The 26,198-nt window shown below is 31.2% G+C and overlaps 3 protein-coding genes across 3 annotated transcripts; all 3 read left to right on the forward strand.

The window, feature by feature from the left end:
* The first annotated feature begins 7,653 nt into the window (after positions 1–7,653).
* LOC134727931 (uncharacterized) lies at positions 7,654–9,009 on the forward strand. The gene has a single exon (XM_063592328.1). It carries the CDS (start codon positions 7,654–7,656, stop codon positions 9,007–9,009), a length of 1,356 nt encoding a protein of 451 aa, XP_063448398.1.
* A 6,479-nt stretch (positions 9,010–15,488) lies between these two features.
* On the forward strand, positions 15,489–17,206 carry LOC134682095 (E3 ubiquitin-protein ligase TRIM71-like). The gene has a single exon (XM_063541693.1). It carries the CDS (start codon positions 15,496–15,498, stop codon positions 17,179–17,181), a length of 1,686 nt encoding a protein of 561 aa, XP_063397763.1. The 5' UTR covers positions 15,489–15,495; the 3' UTR covers positions 17,182–17,206.
* Positions 17,207–22,563: 5,357 nt separating this feature from the next.
* On the forward strand, positions 22,564–23,445 carry LOC134727932 (uncharacterized). The gene has a single exon (XM_063592329.1). It carries the CDS (start codon positions 22,564–22,566, stop codon positions 23,443–23,445), a length of 882 nt encoding a protein of 293 aa, XP_063448399.1.
* Positions 23,446–26,198: the final 2,753 nt, after the last annotated feature.

A 26,198-nucleotide genomic window follows, 5' to 3' on the forward strand; every position in this document is an offset into this window, starting at 1 on the left:
GAAATCGCTTTCGTGTATGACGTTGTCGGACAATAAGCTTTGTTTAATGCTTTCTTATTTATATAACAGTCCTCGAATCAATGCTGATTGATTCTCTGTCAACAAAGTACATGTATATGTATATGTAATGTAAGGTCTTTTTATATCTTAATTAAATTCATAAAGTATATTTTGTATTTCTTTAAATGCATGAAAAAATTTATCTTGTCTTATTTTGTCATCGCCAAATCGCATAAATGGACAAAAACCTTATATGAATGATGTCATATAAAAATAAGTTAAGGTTCAGTATAAAGTTTTGTTTCAAGAGGTGGTATAGACTTTGTACGAATTCAGCAGTCTTTTTTTTTGCAATTATGCTTAAATTTACAGTAGTCAATATCCATATATTGAATATTGAAAAATAAGGATTATTTTAAATAGCGCTACCAAAAGTACAATAACAAAAATGCCGAACTCAAATAAAAATCAAAAGGATAAGTCTTTTATAAAAATGCAGAATCAAGTACTGAAACACATCAAATATATACACCACAACTGTCATATTCCTGACTTTGCACGTGAATTCCGATCTGTAGCAAATGGTTAATTAACCCTGGTTTTAAAATAAGATGAACATTTCACTTGTATTACAGCCGCAAACAAATCCATTATTGATGATGTTAACTATATAGTGTGAGTAAAACGAACAAAAGTATTAAGTAACAACGTCAAAAATTGTGGAAAAGCAGTCAACATTGTTTAACAATCTTCAACACTTATAACAACTATGTGAACAAAGAAAAAAGTAAAAAGAATAAAAATTATATACACTCTATAGACAAAGCACATATCTGAACAAAAAAAACAAAAATATAATAATTGATCACATTAATTGACACAATAAAGAAATAGCGAAGATGTATAAATACTGAGCCACAATGAAGATTACCAAAAACAAATTGAACAATCAAGGTTAAGAATATAAAAAGACAAATGAAAAGAACATTATGACACGAAATTACGATGATCAACAACGTAGATACCTTTTATCTATATTTCAATACTATCATGTATAATTTGTAAAGTTTATGCTGGATACCTTTCAATAAGGTGTAGGTATCTTCCGATAATTTGTTTTAAAGAAAAACACCTTCTTTTCAAACACTGGTGAAATTTTATACAGTCTGAGGATCAACAGCAAGCTCTTAAATACCGAATGAGATTGGAAATTATAACCCATATCAACAATTGGTGGGGGAATCATTATTTCCAGATGAAAATCGTCTTTTTGCTATAGATCCAGTTCCTGATCTGTACCAGTCTAAAATTGAGGCGAAGGAAGTCGTAAATGGTGTTTCTTTATCTTTTATTTCTGGAGGATATATAAATAAAACCCAATCGGAAAAGTTGGAATTGTAAATGGAAAATTTCTATCATTGTTTCTGAATGTGACATGAAATGATCTTGCTTCTTTGATCTTTGAGTGTCTTGGGAACTTCGACTCATACGAAAATAAGAAGAGAGGTGCACAGTTCAAAAGGTAAAAAATTAACAACAAAATTCAGAAAAGACTGATAAACACAAATGTTACATACAAGTCAACTGAACAAATTAAAAACAAAAATCTCTCCAGTTTTAAAGGTGCTCATTCAGCTTTTATTCTCCGACTTTCATTAGCAATTTCTACTTGTAAATTAAATATGTGAGTCACTGACACACAAAGGGTATATTCATTGCTTTTTGTAAGTTCAATGAAATATACAATGTCAATACGGTCAGCGAACGTTGAATCAATAATTAGGATATCAATCATCTCTATAGTAGAAAATAACGTTAAAGGATAATATTTGCCTCTTTATCTTCTTTCTCAGAAGCTACCATATGAAGTTTATAAAGGAAGAGAAAGGTCGGCAACTAATGTGACATAGCTGGTTCACAAGCAATTGTTTTGTGAAATACGGGTTGCCTTATCCATGATTTTCTTTACGTAGAAGGAATTGAACATTGAACACCCAGAGATTTTATTAGAAAACAGAAAGATCATTTTAATTCCTATTCAGTTCATGGTCAAGCATAATTATTGCCCTGCAATAAAACAATTAATCAAGATGTATTGATTCGGATCGATGGAGCAAAACATATGATAGTGGTATCTTTCTTCTTTTTTATTGTAACAATGTGTCAAAAATGTATTATGAGGTAAAAGTCCCGGGGGATGCAACTTTTAATGGAGACAAAAGGGAAATAGACAAAATGAAAATTAGCTTCAAACCAAGCATTTTCAAAAATGAGGAAAAGCCTTTCAATATAAAAAGCTTATCAATGCTTCGCTTTTACAAATGACTTCTGACAAAGAATAACGTCTGTCCTGTTTATACATCTAATTGCATCATACAAATTTGACCTCAATATAGCAAGGCGAGCGCGATGAACTATCTATAACTGAGGTAGAAGATTTAATCTCTATTTGAAAAATATCAGAGACTGCTAAAACTGCAAAATATCACATATTATTAGTTACATAGTGTGTAAGTGACCTAATATGATATATACAGGGTAAGTAAATTCCATACGGGGTTCGAGCACACTAGCACACTATGTAACGAATCTATCTTACCGACTATCTTTATTTGTTGAATTTAGACTAAAGTTGTCTTATTTGCTATCATAACACATCTTCTTATTTCTGTATAAAAAGTGTTCAAGTGTTCAATTTTAAGAACCTTCTTCAATTGGTCTGCATTAAAAAAAAACTAATGTAAACGACAAATATCTATTATCAACAACCTTGATATAACAATATTAAACAGATCTTTCAAAACTTTTTAATAACCAAACAATGCCTAAGTTGTAAATCCACTACTAACCGTGTATTGAAATAAGCCCCGCCTCCCTACTAACCTAATATTGAATATACACGGTCTCCACTAGGTCGTTATTAACCAATCATATTCCTATAAATGTATATGAGGTCAGATAAAAATCTAACGATTAGTGCAATCGGAAACACTCACACAGGGAAGAATCGAAACCATTTATAAGTTTGAACGTTATTGGACAAGACAATATTCTCCACGGAAATTAAATATGCAAATGTTAATACAATATAAATAGCATTGACTTGCCTTTCAGGGATTTCTAATCAAACAAGCGTTCACCGACAACCACTGGATTACAGGTAGTTTTCGGATAAAATAAAATAAATATGTTATTACAATTTAGATGATTTTTTACTTTGTATCCAAATAATATATTTTTCTTATAGTAAATTCATTGTCATGATTAATTCATAAATAAACTGCATGCTCAGTTTAGTGTTTCTGACTAAATATTTACTTTGCCTGGTCATTCAAATGCAATGCAAATTTACTAATACTTCATATTCTCGTTTTTAAATTCCGTTTAGGTGAAATAAATATAAAGTAGTACGAATGGTCGCAATCAACAGTCAGATAACAAGGAGAATTGACATTTCCTGCTGGAAAAACTGCAGCATGCGAATGTCCAAGGAGTTTGTAATTTACACAGTAATTCTTCTGTTCAGTCTAGTCTATATGAAAAAGGCTATAATGAGCATGCTTTAATGGGATAAAATCTAAATTCCACAAAACACCATGCTAGATCATTTCATTCCTCTAGCTCTACAAATGGATAAAATTATTAGGGAAAAATCTGTTTTGGTGGAACTTGAACATGTTGAATACAAAATACCAGCAAATGGTAGAATAAATTAAATATATGTTATCTACATACACAATTTGTGTTTGTTTACATATATATATGTTTGATATTGATCTTGTATTCAGATTAAATAATCCTATAAAATGTGTCATTACATGTGCATTTCTTGTGTTTTGATTTGATCGTCACTAATGAGTCTTATGTAGATGAAATCCAACGGGCGTCTGGCGTATCACATTATAAGACTGATACCTTTGATAAATACTTAAAAATATAAGCAATAACATAAACGGTACAAATTGTTCTGCACCAAGCACAATATGCAATTGTTGGAATACGTTTTAACTAGAAATGACAAAAAATGACGAGAGACAAAAACAATCAGCATAGATACAAATTAGAACCAGCAAGAAGAAGGTTCAGTAAGACCTCTTTTTAGCCCCAAAATATAGAAATTTATCAAATTTTTAAAATGTATACCTTAAGATATTATTTGAGAAATACAATACTTCTGTTACATACATATAGGTTGATTTGACAAGCAATGCATATATATCGGGAACTAGCAATATTAAGTCATTCTAAACAACAATTCTTCTCACAAGTCTAGCATTTGAGTTAATTATTAGACGGTTTTCGTCTTAAATTGATATATTTGATGATAATACATGACATATATAAAGTTCACGAATGAACACAGATGCGGCGGCCACTTTCATTTTTGAGAACAACCATATGACATGTGACATATTATGGCATATTTGATAGATTTATAACGTTTAAGCTAGAATATGAGCATCTTTAATGACTGAATCAGTTCAAATATGTCACATACATCAATATAATCTACTGAAGAATTCTTCAAAGTGTTTTAAAAGTGTCCAATATCTTTTATCAGATGAACCTGTAATTTGGGGGGAAAATCAGCCCTTACCAGACCTACTCCTTTGATTCTTGTAGATTGTGGCTTGTTAAATCGGAAAATAAGTTTTGAAATTACCTCCACAATATATTAGATATGTAATGTAAATATGATCACATGACGGTTAAAGTCCTTTCTTTATCTAAAGTTTTGTTGTACGCTCATCAGAAAATCTGTGGTTTGTATAGATTTTATCTGTATACTTTACCTTATAATCTGAAGCACTTTTTTCCATGTCTTTCTATTCCTAATACGCACTTATTTTAACCAAAACATTCTATTTTTCAGTTTTACGTTAACAAAAAGTTTAGCCAATAACCAGCTAACGGATCCCCTATTTGAAATAACTATTCATTTCAGTAGATATTTTCGTTTATCCTTCTTTGTCGCTTACGTTGACAGTATAAAATGCATGTATTTCAATTTCTGTTTTTGATTTACTTCTGTTGAGATGCTATTTCAAACGTGTCTAACCATCGAATTTCAATTAGAAATAGATTTGGGTCAAATAAAGGAACTAAACCTGTGTATAATTCCTTCACATGGTTTTTTTTTACCTGTGAGGACTGGAATATTCTTTAATTTCTATCAACATGATCAAAGATTATTTCTTTTAGAATATGTAAATAGAACACGGGTTGTTATAATTTTAATAGTTCTTGTTACAAACATGTTTTTAATTTTCAACAGTATTCGCCAATATGTGGCTGTCACATATCTTTAATGAGTTTTTAAAAGATCATCCTGAAAGGCTGTAGAACGACTGAGAATTTTTGCATTGGGAATTAAATTCCATGAATGATATTTTTCATAAAACTTAATGCAAAGACAGGTTGAAACCATAAATATATGTAAAACATTTTATGGAAGCCTTAAATCAAAACATTTTGTCAAATGAACATTTGGAGTTTTTAGTCTGAACAAGGCCGTTGATTCATGTTAAGTTAGTTTATACTATTATTACATGTACACACTATTTAAATGTATTAATCAAAGAATTTGTTTCCTGACATTTCTTTTGGGGGGAGGGTCATGTTGCATACCGATGTTAAGCACTGTCGAACATGATTTAATTTTCCAGAAGCACGACACTTTGTGATATATTCGGGAGAATTATTTGTAATTGTCAATCATAAGTTAGACGTTAAAAGAATTTTGAGTTGGCTTTTTTCCTTTCAACTTTAATCCATAATAATCGTAATTTTTCTAGAAACTAGGTGTGACACGACTGTACATATTTGCGTGTAGATATGGAAATACGCATTATTTGCACTTTGGAAATTCTTGCCAAAATAGTAAACACAGATATGGACAAATCAAACCACGGATATCCTAAAAAAAAATAGAATTATTTAGCCTGCATGTTACGCTAGACACAGTTAGTATCTTGTGTTTTAGTTTGCTTCCTTATTTGTAGCAAATTCATCTTAGCCTGACATTACAGATAGGTATTTATGCTATATAAGTTGATAAAATTTAAAAGGGATTCTTCTGAACAAAGCATATTGTTTGAAATGTAGTCTATAAGAGAAAACGCCAACTTGTTCATTAAGACTCTACACTCCCATCAGTTTTAGAACGTCAGGCATCAACAATAAAGGACGAAAACAGCCAACTGAATCTCGTTACTCGCATCGATTCACATATTATAATATTGATATGAGATTCGACCAGAGAATACGTTTGTTGTTCTACCAGTAATTCCAATCGAAAAAGTAGGTACAATTTTAATTCGAATTTTGGCCTGAATTGTAACTTGAATTCTTTCAATACATGTGAATGTCAAACAAGGTCGAATATATTATTCGGCTTTATAACGTTTTTAAATTAGCGTCACTGGTGAGTCTAATGTAGATGCGTTTTGCAGATAAATTATAAGTCTGGTTACTTTGATAACAATTATCAAAGTGTGACAAATGTTATATTTTAACCATTAATGGGCCGAATCGGTTTGTCTATCTGAACTGTTATAAAGTTTCATTAATACCATTGATGACAATTATTTTTGAAATATTTTTTTGGTTGCTTTTAGCATCGACTGGTAATATTAATTTAACAATTATACAGAAACTATCATTGGGTAATATCTCAATCTGCCAGATTAGAAAATACAAAAATCATTATTTTCATTCGAAAAAATGTTCCATTATAAATAAATATCAATATGTATACGGCACTCGTTCTATTTGAGCAGTCAAAATGCGTTGACCGTATATTTCTATGTCCTGATATCAATTTTCCTTATGAATATTTCCCCGTTTCTAAGCCTAGTTCTTATATCGTTGATATGTCAAGTCAGTGCACTTTTATTGTCTATGAATACGACAAATAGACATACGGGATGTCTGCGCCTATGTTTGAAAAAGGACGAGCTTTTTAAAAATGATGATATATAATTAACGGCATTTATATAGCAGATATAAAATATAGGTCCTATTAAGTTTGTTAGAGATACAATCATTAAAGATGTGGTGGGGGAATTGATTATTCATACATTTATTAACAAAACATTTATAGATTTTCATAAATGGATTTATACATTTCAATTCATAAAACTTTGGATAGACCAGTCGAGTTCAGTGGGCTATAGTAGTGTTGGCATTACATGGATAAAGATCGAAGATTCTAAAAATCGGTGAAAACAGTAAAAAAAATACTAAAACATGGTAAATTAAAAAAAACAATGATGATACTTTTGTATGGTACTATTGCAGTTTAATATTCACTTACTTTTACATTTCAGAATAATGGCCAGTAACACGTATGTATGTGGTATCTGTGATCATCGTCACGTAACAAAACCTTCAGTAGTCTGGTGTTTTGAATGTGATGAAGGACTTTGTGAAGATTGTAAGGAACATCATAATTTCTCTAAGAGTTCACGAAATCACGAAACAGTTCCAATTACTGAATATATGAAATTACCAGCCAATATTTTGCAAATAGCGCAATTTTGCAACAAACATAACGAGAAATACGAACTTTTCTGTAGAAAACATGACTTTCCATGATGTACGAAATGTGTAGAAGATCATAACGGCTGTAATGATTTAACTGATATCAGAAACATGATACACAATGTAAAATCTTCAACTGCTTTCCTTGAAATCGAACACGCTTTGTCAGGAATCGCCGAGGATATTAAAATATTACGTATAAATTGCGAAGGAAACTTGGCATCAATTGCAGAGAAAAGAAAGATTGGTGAATTGGAAATTCAACAATTTCGAAGAAAAATTGATGCCCATCTTGATAAACTTCAAGACCACATACTGAAGGAAATTAAAGCGGTTGAAGAAAAAAAAAGTAGCCAAATTCGAGAATTATTGACGTCAATAATGCAAAAAGAAACGGAAACTTTGGGAATCAAAATAAACTTTCAAAATACGAAGCGGTATGCCTCAGATCTGCAAACTTTCTTTGCAATAAAACACATCGAAAAAGATATTACCAAAGAGAATAATTATATTCAGTTGATCAGCAAAAGCGAACAAATGCATCAAATCGATATATCGTGTAGAATAAATACAGCATTGAAGGAATTCATCGCTACCGTGACTACTTTTGGGGAGGTTTTAATTAGCTCTAATTCTTTAAATATATCCATTGAGAACAAATGGAATAAACAAGCTCAAATAAGTTTACCTCCTTCAAGAACAATATTTGATAATGTTAGTCTGAAGTTGAAACAAACAATACAAACAAACTGGCAAGCTGTCCGAGGATGTACCTTTCTTCCTGATGGTAAAATGGTGTTTTCTACTATAAGTACACAACTAGCAAGAGTTTTAAAGCCAGACGGTTCATCTGAATTTGATCTGAACAACATTGGACCTGTTTGGGACGTGGTCTATACTGGAGATAATGATGTAGCTACTACTTCAGGAAATAAAAATCAAATCAAGATAATCGATGTCGAAAAAAGAAAAGTGAAAAAAACTTTAAACGTCAATTCCGCCAATAACGGAGTGACAATCAAAAATGAAAAGTTGATTTATTGTGCACGAGATCAAGGACTTAAGATGATAAGTCTTAGTGATGAATCTATAACCACTATCAGCACTAGTAACATGTCATTTCAGGCGTACGTAAATACCCAAGGCGACAAGCTGTTTTATTCAAACGAAGAAAATCACAATGTCACCTGTATAAATTTCCAGGGTAAAACACTTTGGACATTCAACGAAAGCAGTACTCTAAAATATCCCTTCGGTATATCTGTCGACAATGATGGGAACGTATTTGTAGCGGGAACACATTCTCACAATTTGATCGTTATCTCCTCAGATGGTCGACGCTATAGACAACTATTATCGAAGAAAGATGGACTTGACAGTCCAACAGTTGTGGAGTATGACCAATCAAATAATAAACTTCTTGTTGCTAATAATTTTGGTAACACTTTCGTGTATGAAGTTGTATGACAATATGCTTCGTTAATACCATCTCATTCATATTGCACTACGCAAATAATTAATACTTATGGATTTTCTATCAGTCAACTTTATAGTGAATTAAACTTTAACACATATGTCATAATTAAATTGCAAACAGGAAAATCTTTGTTAAGTAAGTTCTAATCAGCAATCATATATCAAGTAAATCATGATAGGAAAAACAAGCTCGGTGAAAAGGACAGGAAAATATATCAACCAGACAGAATAAAAATAAAAATTGTTAACAAAATTTAAAAAATACTGACAGTCAACATAACAAACGAGACAAAACTATGCCTAAAAACAATACAATAATTCAGGTGCCCTGGAATCTGCCATTATCCTACCTTCATTATCAATTATTTAAGTTAAATCAAGATATTGGTTAAACGAACAGTCTATCCAAGTATGTCTTGTAACTTATAGAACTGTGCGTTTATATGTGTGTTGGCATTTGTTTTTGTTGCACTATAGTGTTCCTAATGTTCATAGTGTTCCTAGTGTTCCTAGTGTTCCTCTTATAGTTGATGTATTTTCCTCGGTTATGGTTTGTCCCGATTTATTTGTTCTCTATCGATTTATGACTTTCGAACACCGGTACACTACTGTTGCCTTCATTTAGCATAGCTGGAATACATGTCAACATATGACAGTACGTACAGTTAAATGACAAACTTTCTGTGAAGCTACTGTTTGATGTATTCCGCTTAATAATAGAAAAAAGTCGGCACGTAAAGGTGAATAGTTGGTCAACAAGCTTGTTAAATCTTTTAGTAAAACATTGTTTAATAGAGGTTGTCTCATCTATGATTTTACATTAAAGTATCAGACCTTTATAAAATCAATTAAATTTATTGCCGATTATTTCAAAAACATTTTGACTTTATCTTTTAAAGGATACTCATAAATTTTTCAACCAAGATGATGAAATGTCCTGGTTATCTGATTTGAATCGACTGAGGGGTAAATTTGAATCGATACTGTAAAACATATAAAAATATGTTTTTTTTAAAGGGAACAGTGTGCCAAAAATGTTTTATGCGGAGATACAACTTTCCTTAAGATAAACAGGCCAAAGTGAATATTAACAGAAAACAGTACGGCTTTAAAACAATTAGGACAGGCCTTTCAGTATATAAATTAAAGCTATGCAATGATTCGCTTTAACAAAGCATTTTTTTAAATTAACAATGTCTTACCTGTACAATGTTCTTTCGTTGTATTGGGAAAATATAACAGTAATTTACTTTTAAAGAGGCGTGTTATTGATAAAACTACAGATTACTTAATATCACTGTCTAACCATAAGTGATTTCCAAAGTGCCTACTTAAAATACTTAGTATAGAATTTAACCAATACAAAAGTTTGAACGCCATAAAACTATAACTCTATAGGCCGGGAACATGTTCCGTATAGAACTTAAACATATCAGGCATTAAACACCAGCAAACAGCATCGACTTACCATTAATAATTCCTCAAACAAGAGTCTAATGTTGGTCATTTTGCTAACTTATTTTTCAGATGAGGTCTGTACAAATGAAATGCGATAATTGGAATGTGTTACCTGATAGAACTTAATCTACACAAAATACATCAGTAATTGTTATATTTTATATATTTGTGTCTAACAACTAATAATGTGTTTTTGCTTCGATATGTATGATTGGTATTGGTCTCTTTCTTCAGATTTGATATTCTATGTTGTGTCATAATATCAACAATCAATGTGTTTTGTAAAAACAATAAATAAGCAAAATAGACAAGTGTTTTGATTGACAGAAACTTTCCTGAAAGGATTCAAAATGTTAAAGAAAATCAATAGAATGCAATGATCTAATTGGTTAAGCAAAAAAAGGATGAACCGAGCGACGTACAAAATCAGCAAACATACAATTTTGAAATTATGCATGTACAACAAAGTTTTACTTTTATTCTTATTTTTTGTGACTTATCAAAATAAGTTTAAAAATTCCCGCCACATGACATGAGATATGTAATGTAAATATTATCACAAGACACAATATTGTACTTGTTTATCTGTGGTTTTGTTGAACGCCCATTAGAAAATTTGAGGTATGTAATGATTTATTCTGTAGACTTTGCATGACATCTTGAAGCACATGTTTTCTATATCTATTTATTCGTTGTAAGTAATTATATTTGTGACGGAAAACAAACTTTTTTCCCGGTTTAACGTGTATGAATTGCTTTGCAGTTACATGTTTCACAATTTTATTATACCATATGAATTTATAAAATTGTTGTTCTTTTATTTGCCCTTTTAACATATATCTCTTTTTCGTTCTTCAATCTACTGATTTTACGAATTGTCTAACAATACAATGACAAAAGCTTATCCCACATAGTCAGCTATAAAAGGCCCTAAAAAAGCGTCAATCAATTTGAACCAGAAAACTAACGAGCTAATCTATGTACAAAATAATGGACGATTTTTACACAACAACAAACGATGTCTTTTAAAAATAAGCAATCAACGATACCAACTTGATTACATGTTTACACCTGGAACATGATATAGATATAGGAAGATGTGGTGTGAGTGCCAATGAGACAACTCTCCATCCAAATAACAATTTAAAAAGTAAACCATTATAGGTTAAAGTACGGCCTTCAACATGGAGCATTGGCTCACACCGAACAACAAGCTATAAAGGGCCCCAAAATTACTAGTGTAAAACCATTCAAACGGGAAAACCAACGGTCTAATTATACTTTACAAATATACTTCTTATTCCTTTTATGTCTTATACATACAGTTAGAAATAATAGAAAACTGAGGAATGGAAATACCCGTCAAATTATAAATAGAATTGCAGTAAAATTGACCTTTCCTATTGACTAGAATTGAATTATTTACATTATCAGGAAGCTTGTAATATTGCTAACTTGTTTTTGGTCTAGTCTATATAATTTGAAGGCGATGATTGAAATGTGATAATAAGATAGAATATAAATAGACATCAATCGCAAAATATTGTTTACATCTTTTATTATCTACGGGGATACTCCAAGCTATCTGAATGACTGACTGATTAAAAAAAAATGTTTTGTGGAAAATGAATACAAAATACCATCGATTGGTTAATACATTAACTATACTTAATCCTTACATACATAATGTGTGTTTTATATATTTTGATATGTTTAATTTTACCTCTTTATTCTGACTATATATCTTTTTAATGTTTTTTGTAAGAGTACATTTGATGAGTTTATTAAAATACACAAGTGTGTGAAAAAACTGTACGCTTCTTTTAGAGAACTGAAAATTAATTTTGGAATCAGAAATAACTTTTATGACAATTTACCTTCCTGGTTATTTTATGGTCCCATCGAAGACGCATCATATAATAAGAGGTAAATAATGCTTTTAACTTGCAATATTTCGTTAAAATGTGTAGTACGACATTGTTCTATGACTTTTAATTCGTAAAAAGTACTTAATTTTAATAGAGAACATCTTATTTTCTGGTTTTACGTTTATGAAATCCTCCGCCAGTACCTGTGTCACAAATTAATCTTACCATATCTATTCATTTCCAGAGTGTTTCCTTCTCAAACGAGTTAGATTACTGGAGACAAACTTTATTTTTGTGTTATTGTCTTCTCAATCTCCCATACAGACAGAGTTGTTGTTCTTTCCTTCTCAGAATTGACTAACAATCGACTTATACTTTATGATCAAATTCAATTTTGACTAATATATCTTGTTTATGCTTCGAACAGATAGAGTTAAAAAATGTAAGCATCATTTTGATTAAACATCCTAGTTAAACTAATCGTTGATATCATTTTTTTATATATAAAATGGTTAGATTGAGTCTTTAGTTTTCTATGTTGTGTATTCTGTACTACTATTTGTCTGTTTGTCTTTTTATTTTAGCCATGCCGTTATCAGTTTATTTTCAATCTATGAGTTTGTGTGTCCCTCTGGTATCTTTCGTCCCTCTTTTGAGACTATAAATGTAGGATTCCCAGTTCGTATGTATATATACATGCATGTATTTAGCATATTTTATGTACGTTAAACTTATGTCAAATTCTCATGAGTTTTTTAATAATGTTATAAATTTGTTTATGCTTCGAACAGATAGAGTTAAAAAATGTAAGCATCATTTTGATTAAACATCCTAGTTAAACTAATCGTTGATATCATTTTTTTATATATAAAATGGTTAGATTGAGTCTTTAGTTTTCTATGTTGTGTATTCTGTACTACTATTTGTCTGTTTGTCTTTTTATTTTAGCCATGCCGTTATCAGTTTATTTTCAATCTATGAGTTTGTGTGTCCCTCTGGTATCTTTCGTCCCTCTTTTGAGACTATAAATGTAGGATTCCCAGTTCGTATGTATATATACATGCATGTATTTAGCATATTTTATGTACGTTAAACTTATGTCAAATTCTCATGAGTTTTTTAATAATGTTATAAATTTGTTTATGCTTCGAACAGATAGAGTTAAAAAATGTAAGCATCATTTTGATTAAACATCCTAGTTAAACTAATCGTTGATATCATTTTTTTATATATAAAATGGTTAGATTGAGTCTTTAGTTTTCTATGTTGTGTATTCTGTACTACTATTTGTCTGTTTGTCTTTTTATTTTAGCCATGCCGTTATCAGTTTATTTTCAATCTATGAGTTTGTGTGTCCCTCTGGTATCTTTCGTCCCTCTTTTGAGACTATAAATGTAGGATTCCCAGTTCGTATGTATATATACATGCATGTATTTAGCATATTTTATGTACGTTAAACTTATGTCAAATTCTCATGAGTTTTTTAATAATGTTATAAATTTGTTATATTCATAATGATAATATGATTATTAGAACAAATATTTCATGATAATTTGATTATTTGATAATTGAAGACTGTATTTTTGAATATTTGATAATTGAGGTCTGCATTTTTAAATATTTGATAATCTTAATTGTTTAATAAAAAATATTTATGATTATGTGATTATATTGGCAAAAATATTTTGATTAAGTGGGGAGCCGCATTGTGTATATTGAATGTTGCAAACTGTTTTATGTATTTTTGTCTTTTCCACCTTTTGCCATTGTGGTCAATTAATTTTCCTTTGCTTCTGAATAATTTTTTTTTGTGATTTTTTACTCTTTTCTCATCATTATAAAATGTATAAGATTTGAAAGAGTACTTTTTGTCATTTATTCAAAACTAAGCGCTAGAAACTGCTTTTGAGACGTCTGTCTATGTGTTTCTTTTGTAACGAAATCTGTCAGCACCTTTCTGATATATTCAAACAACTTGAAACCCCTCGTTTTTGTGTATATTTTAGTAAAAGTAACTTAATGAACCCATCATACATATATTTGGATTAAGTCATCTCCAATATATGTAAATTAGAAAAAAAAATTAGGATGGTAATTTTATTGCCACAATTGCAAGGAATATATTTGCAAAATGATACTTGACAAACTTTTGACTGTAGTATGTAATGTAACATGTTCAGTAATTGTAATAATCCATATCGGATTGATGTCCAAATTCAACAGCAAGCATATACTGCTTTATAGGGGTTTGCATAATGTCCTACTAATGACCCAGCCAGAATATTTGTTTTTTGCATAATATTACCTTGGTCATATTTAATATAATGAATTAGTTGCAATATTTACAGTGTTTCTCAATAACTTAAGTAAAAAATGTCAGAAATCGACGGATAATGAATTCGTCTTACTTTTTATTCCTCTTTGATTACATGTTAAGACATGACATAAAGTAAAAGTTATGTACTAAGATGAACGAAATAGTCCAATCCTAGTTATTTATGATGTCGGGTTACACATGTTACAGTGCATAAAAGAGGGACAAAAGATATCAAAGGGACAGTCAATAATAGACAAACCCTGCTACTTTGACAAGACGACAAACAGGTCGAATGAAGAAATCAGGAATCAATAGTTTTTTTTTTAAATCTAGGCATGTCATTTGGAGATTATTCTTAACATAACATGTTTTTACACTAGATGAACAAAAACAAGCAATAGAAGATTCCAAGTAAGTATATAAATTGACACTTTTTAATCAAACTCCACATGCTCTTACGTCATAGTAACTCATATCAGACCACAATGCATTGTGGTTCTTAAATGTCGAACGGCTTATCCATATGGGGCAAACATACATTTTGTATTTTGAATTACTATACAAACAGAATAGCAAACAGTGTACAGTATCAAAATGGTGTTGCGTACATAGCTGATTCAAAGCTAAATAATAGGCAAATATTTAGAACACATTTATTATTTTTCAAATTTTGGCATGGATAGTCACTAAAACTTGATAATTAGTTTAAGGTTAACATGTATTATATAAGTCATCAAAAACGGACTTTGTTCTACCTTGACAATAATATTAAAGAATAAAAAGAGTTTCAATTTGAGTACATTACTACATTTATTTGATATAACATTACAGAATATGGCCAGTAACTTGGGTGTGTGTGGTGTTTGTGATCATCGTCACGTTACCAAATCATCAGTAGTCTGGTGTTCCGAATGTGATGAAGGACTTTGTGAAGACTGTAAGGAACATCATAGCTTTTCAAAGGCAACAAGAAATCATGAAGTAGTTCCCATTGATGAATATATGAAGCTACCGGTAAAGATTTTGCAAATAGCGCAATTTTGCAACAAGCATAACGAGAAATATGAACTCTTCTGTAGAAAACACGACTGTCCATGCTGTAGGAAATGTATAGAAGATCACAACGAATGTAAAGATTTAACAGATATTAGGAACATGATCAGCAATGTCAAATCTTCAACTGCTTTCAAGGAAATCGAACGCACTTTGTCGGAAACTGCCGAAAACATGAAAAGAATCCGTAAAATTCGTGAGGAAAACCTAGCATTACTTGCAGAAAAGATAAAGATTGTTGAATTGGAAGTTCAGCAATTTAGAAACAAAATAAATGAACATCTTGATAAACTTCAAGATGAGATATTGAAAGAAATAAAAATGGAGGAAGATAAAGAAAGTAGCAAAATTCGACAACTTGTGACGTCATTAAGACAGAGAGAAAAGGAGATTTTGCAATGCAAAGACAACATTGAAAATACAAAGCGGTATGGCTCTGACTTGCAATCATTCATTGCAATGAAACACATTGAAAAAGATATTATTAAAGAAGAGAATTATATTCAATCGATCAGCAAAAGCGAACAGTTGCATCAAATCGATATATCGTGGACGATAGATACAGCATTGCAGGAATTAACCACTGCCATGAAGATGTTTGGAGAAGTTAATGTGAGTTCTAGTGCATGTGCGATATCAATCAAGAATAAAGGGAACATACAAGCTCAAATAATTGTACCTACAACAAACCATTTCGATAATTTTAGTCTCAAGTTAAAACAAACAATACAAACAAACTTGAAAGCTGTACGAGGGTGTACTTTCCTTCCTGATGGTAGAATAGTATTTTCAAGTATTTCAAGCAAACTAGTAAGAGTTATAAAGCCAGACGGTTCATTTGATTCCGATCTGAATATCATTGGGACGGTTTGGGACGTGGTCTACATTGGAGATAATGATATAGCTGTTACGTCAGGTGGAGCAAGTTCAAATAAGATCAATATAATAGATGTACCAAACAGAAAAGTGAAAAAAGTATTGAATGTCAATTCCGCCAATACCGGAGTAACATTCAATGCTGGAAAGTTGATTTATTGTGCAGTAGATAAGGGACTAAAGATGATCAGTCTCTGTAATGAATCTATCACCAGTATCACCACTAGTAAAATGTCAAGTGATGCTTGCGTAGCTTTCCAAGGTGACAAGCTGTTCTACGCAAACGAAGATAATCACAATGTCACATGTTGTGATATCCAAGGTAAGATACTGTGGACATTCAATAAAGAAAGTACTCTATCCTATCCAATGGGTATATCTGTCGACAATGATGGGAATGTATATGTAGCGGGTTTTATATCTCACAACGTGGTCGTTATTTCCACAGATGGTCAACGCTATAGACAACTATTATCGGAGAAAGATGGACTTCACTGTCCATCAGCTGTGGAGTACGACCGAACGAACAATAAACTTCTAGTTGCTGATCGTTACGGAAGCGCTTTCGTGTATGATGTAATAGGACAATAAGCTTTGTTTAATGGATTCTTGTTGATATAACAGTCCTTGTATCAGTGCGTATTGATTCTCTGTTAAAAGAGTATATGTAGTGTAGGGTCTTTAATATCCTAATGAAATTCATTAAATATATTTTGTATTTTTTTTTAAATGTAAGACAAACATTTTTTTGGCTTATTTTGCCATCATCAAGTCGCATAAATGGACAAACAAGATTATGTGATTAATGTCATATCAAAGTTAGTTAAGTAAAAAAAAAGAAGATGTGATATGATTTTCAAGGAGACATCTCCCCAGATGAGACCAAAATGACACCTAAATTAGTAACTAAGGTTCAGTATAAAGTTTTGTTTCAAGAGGTGGTATAAACTTTGTAACATATTTAAAGGGAAAACTCATATATTGAAAACAAAAAATCTCCAAAAGGTCGTATTAAACATATGATTACAACCAGCAGTTTTATTTGCAATAATGCTTAAATTTACAGTATCCCATATTCATATGTTAAATATTGAAAGGTAAGGAATATTTCAAAAACCGCTTTGAAAAGTACAATTACAAAAATGCCGAACTCAAGTAAAAATCAAAAGGATAAGTCCCATATCGAATGGCAGAATCAAGAACTAACACACATAAAATGAATGGAACATAAACGTCATATTCCTGACTTTGCACAGGAATTTCGGTCTGTAGAAAATTGTTAATTAAACCTGGTTTTAACGTAAACTAAACCTTTCATTAGAATAACAGCCGCAAACAATTTCAATATTATTGATATTGACAATATATTTTGAGTAAAATAAACAACAAAAATTAAGTAACAACATCAAAAATTGAGGGACAACGGTCAATATTTTTTTACAATTTTAAACACTTATAACAACGAGCTAAAAGTATATGAACAAATAACAAAGTAAAAAAAAACACATATATACACTCTATACACAAAGCACATATCAAAACAAATCAAAGCAAGAATACAATAATTGATTACATTAATAGCGAGATGTATAAATACTGAAAAAAGTAAAATCACAAAAATACTGAACCCAGAGGAAAATCTAATCGGAAAGTCCATAATCACATGGCAAAATCAAATAACTAAACACATCAAAAACGAATGAACAAGAACTGTCATAATTCTGACTTAGTAGAGGCATTTCTAAATGTAAAAAATGGTGGATAGAACCTGGGTTTATAGAGCTTAACCTCTCACTTGAACTGACCCATAATGAAGATTAACAAAAAATACTGAACGGTAAATGTTAAGAATCTAAAAAGACAAATGAAAAATATAATGACACGAAATTACGACAATCAACAACATGAATCAATAATTCAATACTAGCATGTATCATTTGTAAAGTTGATACTGGATACCTATCAACAAGGTTGGTATCTTCTGATTTACAATTGTAAGAGAAAATACCTTCTGCTCAGACGCTTTTATAAATTATGAGGAGCAACAGCATACCTTGAATACCGACGGAGATTGCAAATGTACAAACCATATCTAAATGTATGCAAAGCCAATATATATCGCTGCCAAGGTGGGGGAATTTATCATTTCCAGATGAAAATCGTGCCGTTTGCTATAGATTCAGTACTGAGATGTATCAGTTTTAAAATGAGGCGATGGAAGTCGTATCTGCTGTTTCATTAGGATGAAACCCAATTGGAAAAGTTCGAATTGGTAATGGAAAAATATCATCATTGTTTCTGAATGTGAAATAAAATGATCTTGCTCCTTTGATCTTTGAGTGTCTGGGGAACTCATATGAAAATAAGAAGATGTCGGCAGGAAGAGTTGCACAGTTCGTTCTAATAAGAATGCAGACAACTTGTCTTAAAAAGTCTACCCCCAAATTCAACAAATTTGTTGTCAGTTGGAAACGCGAACAATTCTGATCGTTTGTTCGTCGGGGTAGTATGTTTCGTTATTTTTTCAATTAAAGACTTTGTTAAATATGTTATCAACTATAAGCGTTATAAAATACGATTTTTTATAACGGACGTCAAAAATATATCTAATGACAACAGAAACATAAGTGAAAGAAGTCAACAAAATTAAGATAAGACTGATGAATAGAAGAGTTACAATCCAGTCAACTAAACAATTTAGGTTTCAGGTGCTCATTCAGCTTTTATTTTCTGACCTTCGTTATCATTTTCTTGATGTAAATAAAGGTATGCGACAGACAAAAAGTATATTTGTGTTTTTCAAATTCGGTGGACAATATGCCGTCAAAAGAGTCATCGAACTTTGATTTGTTAAATAAGATAACATCATCTATACAGCGAAACAGAATCTATTGAGTGAAGTCTAACGCTAATGAACAAAGAAATGTCGTCAAAGAGAGGAGCACAGTAAGTTCACAAGCTTAGTTTTCTTGTGAAATACAGATGGTCTCGTCTATGATGTTTTTTACTGGAAGATATTGAAAATTCATTGTCCCAAGGTTTAAATATAAAAGAGAAAAATCATATTTTTTTTATTCAGTTCATGGTCAAGCATATTGATAGCTGTGCGAAGAAACAATTCAAAAATAGGTATTGATTCGAATCGATGGAGTAAAAATTGTACCTTCCTTTTAAAAAAAAAACAATGTGCCAAAAAAACGTATTATGCGGTATAAGTACTAGGGGATACAATTTACAATGGAGACAATATACAAAATGAAAATTAGAAAAAAAAAACATTTTTAAAAATGAAGAAAAGCCTTTGAGTATAGAAAGCTAGTCAATGACTAGCTTTAACAAAAGAAACACGTCTTGCCTTTTTGTACTTTAATAGCATTATGTAAATCTGCTAATAAGTCAGCGCAGTGAACTATAATCGAGGAACAACATTTTTTTCCAACATTTAAATGAGATCTGCTAATGCTGAAACTACAGAAAGTAAAATATCAATGTCTAATCATTAGTGTTTCCGAAAAAAAATAATCGCATAGTGTAGAACTGAAACTATTCAAAAGTCATTGAACCATAACCGAACACGCAGAGCCAAAAACAAAACATAAAACAAGCCTACAACCATTACTACTAATTGATTACAGGTAATTTCTTGACGAAATGTTTTAAATATGCTATACAAATTTAGATGATTTTTTACTTTATATTCACGTTTATTACTCTATGGTAAATTCATTGTCATAATAAATTTGAACAATAAATTGTTCAGTTTAGTATTTTTGACCAAATAATTACCTGGCCTGGTCATTTCAGTGCAATGCAAATTTACTTATACTGCATATTCCCGTTTTAAAAGTCAATTCAGTAAAGGTGATAGATATAAAGGACAACGGGTTGTCGCATTTAGTCAGATAAGAAGTAGAATGGACATTTCCTGCTTTCAGGGAGATTGTTATTTACATGTACCCAGTAATACTTGTTGTCAGTCTAGCCTATACGAATAAAGGGCGATATTGAAAATCCTTTCAAGAGATCAAATCTTAATTACACAAAACATTATCCTAGTCCATTACATTCTTTTGGGTTTTTTTATTTTTCGTTTATTCGTTTTTTAAGTGGTAATCCTAGCTTTATCCGATTAAAATTGGAATCTTGTATATCGTGGATTGTTTAAAAAAAAGTTTGAAAATTACCGCCACAATACGTTAGATATATAATGTAAATATGATCACATGACAAAATAACGTCCTATCTTTATCTATGGTTTTGTTGTACGCCCATCATATATTTGAGGTATGTTAGTATTATAACTGAATACTTTACATTCAAATCTGAAGGATTTTTTTCATGTTTTTCCTTTAGGCATACTTATTTCTTACCTATAACATATTATTTGCTACCTTTTGATTAATAAAATACATTGCAGTTTGATAATGTGACCATACAAAACATATCTATTCAACAGATATTTCCGTTTTGCCTTTCTCTAACACGTAGGTGGTTGTTGAAAGGGAGATATGTAAATTTCTCTCTTCATTCTACTTTTCCACATACTTCAATTTCTGATTTGAATTTAAGCTCAAAGACTTATTGTGTCAGTTCGAATTCTAGTTAAAATCAATTTGGGTCAAATAAAATATGATATTGTATAATTTGTCCACTGATTTCTACTTGTGAAGAAATTTCACACAAGTATACATACATAATATCTCAATTTTCGAGATGAAAAACTATTAAACAGGTATTTATGTTATGATGTTATGCTATTGTTTCAGAAAAAGGGAGAAGGTTTTGTACCATTAAAACGTTTAATCCCGCTGCAAATATTTGCATCTGTCCTAAGTCAGGAATCTGATGTATAGTAGTTGTCGTTTGTTTATGTAATTTATACGTGGTTCTCGTTTCTCGTTTTTCTTATAGATTAGGCCGTTGGTTTTCCCGTTTGAATGGTTTTACACTAGTTATTTTGGGGCCCTTTATAGCTTGTTGTTCGGTGGAAGGCCGTGCATTGAACTATAATGGTTTACTTTTATAAATTATTATTTGGATGGAGAATTGTCTCATTGGCACTCATACCACATCTTCCTATATCTATTTATATTCATAGATGGAGATTAATTCGAAGACTCAAAATGTCTGAAATTAACTTGAACTAGTCATGACTGTATTGCATTGTTATCATAGTTGATTAATCTTGATACCATATTTCAGAAGCATGGCCAGTAACTCGAGTATTTGTGGTGTCTGTGATCATCGTCACGTGACAAAACATTCAGTAGTCTGGTGTGTCGAATGTGATGAAGGACTTTGCAAAGATTGTAAGGAACATCATAGCTTTTCAAAGAGTTCAAGAAGTCATGAAACGAACCCAATTTCCGAATATCTTAAGCTACCAGCAAATATTTTGCAAATAGCGCAATTTTGCAACAAACATAACGAAAAATACAACCTTTTCTGTAGAAAACACGACTGCCCATGCTGTAAGGGATGTGTAGAGGATCACAACGGCTGTAAAGATTTAACTTATATCAGGAATATGGTCCACAATGTAAAATCGTCAATTGCATTTTAGCAAATCGAAAGCACTTTGTCAGAAACCGCCGATAATATTAAAATAGTCCGTGTCAATCGCGAGGAAAATTTGGCATCACTAGCAGAGAAAAGAAAGAGTGTTCAATATCGACTCAAAATTAATAATCACCTTGATAAACTTCAAGATAACATCTTGAGGGAAATTAATGCGGTGGAAGAAAAAGAAAGTAGCAAAATTCAACAACTACTGACGTCATTATTTAATACAAATAGAAATAAATATTTTACAATACAAAGATAGCATTGAAATCATTTATTGCAATAAAACAAAAAGAAAAGGATATTTTTAAAGAAGAGAGTTATATCCAATCGATCAGCAAAAGTGAACAATTGCATCACATTGATATATCGTGGACGTTAGATACAGCATTGCAGGAATTAATCACCACCATGAAGACGTTTGGAAAAGTTGTTTTGGATTCCAGTGCATGTAATATACCAATTCATAATAAAGGAAACATACAAGCTCAGATAATTGTACCTCCGCAAACAAACAAGTTTGATAAAGTTAGTCTCAAGTTTAAACAAACAATACAAACAAAGCTGACAAGCGTCCGAGGCTGTACTTTCCTCCCTGATGGTAAGATGGTATTAGCGTGTCGAAGTCCTAGTAATCAGATGAAGGTGTTCAATCCAGACGGATCAGTAGATTTCGATCTGAAAGAAATTGGATTTGTTTGTGACGTGGAATATGTGGGAGATAATTCGGTAGCTGTAACATATGGTAGAAAATCCTTAAAAATTAATATTATCGATGTTCAAACCAGAAAACTAATGAAAGCATTGTACGTCGGCTCTAGCAACAATGGAGTAACATTCAAAGGTGGAAAATTGATTTATTGTGCAGGAGATCAGGGACTAAACATGATCAGTCTCAGTAATGAATCTATCACCAGTATCACCACTACTAAAATGTCAAGTGATGCCTGTGTAGCTTCCCAAGGTAACAAGCTGTTCTACACAAACGAAGATAATCACAATGTCAAATGTTGTGATATCCAAGGTAAAACACTGTGGACATTCAAGGAAAAACGTACTCTATCCTATCCAATGGGTATATCTGTCGATAATGGTGGGAATGTATATGTAGCGGGATTTTCGTCTCACAATGTGGTCGTTATTTCCACAGATGGTCAACGCTGTAGACAACTTTTATCGGCGAAAGATGGTCTTCACTGTCCATCAGCTGTTGTGTACGATCGAACGAACAATAAACTTCTAATTTCTAATTATAACGGAAGCGCTTTTGTGTATGATGCAGTAGGAGAATAAGTTATGTTTAATGGTCTCGTATTGATATAACAGTCCTCGTCTCAATGCGCACTGATTCTCTGTTTACAGAGTATATATATTGTCGGGTCTTTTTATATCTTAATAAAATTCATAAAGTATATTTTGTATTTTTGAATGCATGACAAAATTTATCTTGGCTTCTTTTGTCATCATCAAATTGCATAAAGAGACAAAAAAGCTTATGTGAATGATGTAATATAAAAATAAATTAAGGTTCAGTATAAAGTTTTGTTTCAAGAGGTGGTATAGACTTTGTTTGAATTTAGCAGTCTTTTGTTTTTTTGCAATTATGCTTAAATTTACAGTAGACAAGATCCAAAGATTGAATATTTAAAAATAAGGATTATTTCAAATAGCGCTACCAAAACTGCAATAACAAAAATGCCAATCTCAAATAAAAATCAAAAGGATAAGTCCATTATTAAAATGCAGAATCAAGTACTGAAACACATCAAATATATGGACCACAACTGTCATATTCCTGACTTTGCACGTGAATTCCGATCTGTAGCTAATGGTTAATTAAACCTGGTTTTAAAATAAGCTAAACCTTTCACTTGTATTGCAGCCGCAAACAATTCCATTATTGATAATGTTGACTATATAGTGTGAGTAAAACGAACAAAATTATTAAGTAACAACGTCAAAAATTGTGGAAAAGCAGTCAACATTGTTTAACAATCTTCAACACTTATAACAACTATGTGAACAAAGAAAAAAGTAAAAAGAATAAAAATTATATACACTCTATAGACAAAGAACATACCAAAACAAAAAAAGCAAGAATATAATAATTGATCACATTATAATTGACACAATAAAGAAATAGCGAGATGTATAAATACTGAGCCACAATGAAGATTACCAAAAAAAGAACGAACAGTCAAGGTTAAGAATATAAAAAGACAAATGAAAAGAACATTGTGACACGAAATTACGATGATCAACAACGTAAATACCTTGAATAAATATGTCAAGACTATCATGTATCATTTGTAAAGTTGACACTGAATACCTATCAATAAGGTCTAGGGTCTAGGTATCTTACGATCTACTTTTTTAAGGAAAAAATACCTTCTGCTCAGACCTATTCATAAAGTATGAGTAGCAAATGCAAGCTCTTGAATACCGAATGAGTTCGGAAAGGTATAAACCATATATATATTTATATGTATGCAAAACCCATAAATTTCGCTGCTAAGGTGGGGGAATTTATTATTCAAGGAATGACTGTAATCTTTTTTTCTGTCTATTAAGAAATAACATCAAAAAGGTGGTGCACACTGAAAAACCCGATTAGCAGGTTATTTTAAAGTGTGCACCACTTTTTTTATGTTATTTCGAATAGGTAGACAAAATATAACAGTCATTTCTTATAATTTGATTATAAAATTCATTTCAAAACCGGAGTAAACCATGAAAAAACGTTGATGACGGTCACGGTCACCTCCCACAATTATGTCTATGACCTGATAAAATAACAACGTCATCCAGTCAGAAGACGCGTTACATCCAAAATTAAATTATTTCCACATGAAAATTGTCTCATTGCTACAGAACCAGTTCCTGAGGTGTATCAGTCTAAAAATAACGCAACTGAAGTCGCATCTAGTTTTCCTTTAATTTTTAATACTGGAGGATATATTTATGTAACCAAATAGGAAAAGTTCGAACTATTAATGGAAAATTTCATCATTGTTTCTGAATGTGAAATGAAATGGCCTTGCTCCTTTCATCTTTGAGTGTCTGAGTAAACGTCGACTTATATGAAAAAAAGAAGATGTCGGCAGGGAGAGTAGCACAGTTCGTTCTCATACGAATTCCGACAATTTGTTTGAAACAGTCGACCCCCAAATTTAACAAACATGTCAGTATGAAATACCAGCATTCTGATCATTTGTTCATGGAGTAGTATGTTTCATCATCTTTTTTATCAATTAAAGACTTTGTTAAATATGTAAACAATAATTTTTATAAAAGACATCAAAAAATATACTTAATGAAAAATATATATAAAGAAACACAAATCATAAGCAATGTCAGTAAAATTAAGAAACGACTGATAAATGCAAGTGTAACACACCAGCCAACTAAACAATTACAGTTTCAGTTGATCCTTCAGCTTTTATTCTCTGACCTTCATTATCATTTTCTTGGTGTAAATCAAATTATGCGACAGACAAACAGTATATTCATGTACAGCAAGTTCTATGGAAAGTATATTGTCAAAACAGTCATCGAACTTTGTATTGTTAAATGAGATAACATCAGCTATACAGCACAACATACAGTTAAATACTTGCCACTTTGCATTCTTTCCCAGAATCTATTGAGTGAAGTCTGTCCCTAATGAACAAAGAAAATGTCGGCAAGAAGAGGAGCACAGTAATTTCACAAGCTTTTTTTGTGAAATACAGGTTGTCTCATCTATGATGTCTTTTTACTGAAAGATATTGAAAATTCATTCAAGGTTTTAATATAAAAGAGAAAAATCATTTTTCTTTTTATTCAGTTCATGGTCAAGCATAATGATAGCTGTACGATGAAACAATTCACTAATAGGTATTGATGCGAATCGATGGAGTAAAAAGTTGATCTTCTTTCTTAAATGGGAACAATGGGCCAAAAAGTATTATGCAATATAAGTACTTGATTGTACAATTTACAATAAAGACAAAAGAGAAATATATAAAATGAAAAAAAACTAAAAAAAAACCATTTTCAAAAAATAA

Source organism: Mytilus trossulus, chromosome 8 (genome assembly GCF_036588685.1).
Source record: "Mytilus trossulus isolate FHL-02 chromosome 8, PNRI_Mtr1.1.1.hap1, whole genome shotgun sequence".
NCBI lineage: Eukaryota > Metazoa > Mollusca > Bivalvia > Mytilida > Mytilidae > Mytilus > Mytilus trossulus.

Coding starts and splice junctions, on each gene's coding strand:
- LOC134727932 (XM_063592329.1), top strand. CDS start 22,564: ATGAAGACGTTTGGAAAAGTTGTTTTGGATTCCAGTGCATGTAATATA.
- LOC134682095 (XM_063541693.1), top strand. CDS start 15,496: ATGGCCAGTAACTTGGGTGTGTGTGGTGTTTGTGATCATCGTCACGTT.
- LOC134727931 (XM_063592328.1), top strand. CDS start 7,654: ATGATACACAATGTAAAATCTTCAACTGCTTTCCTTGAAATCGAACAC.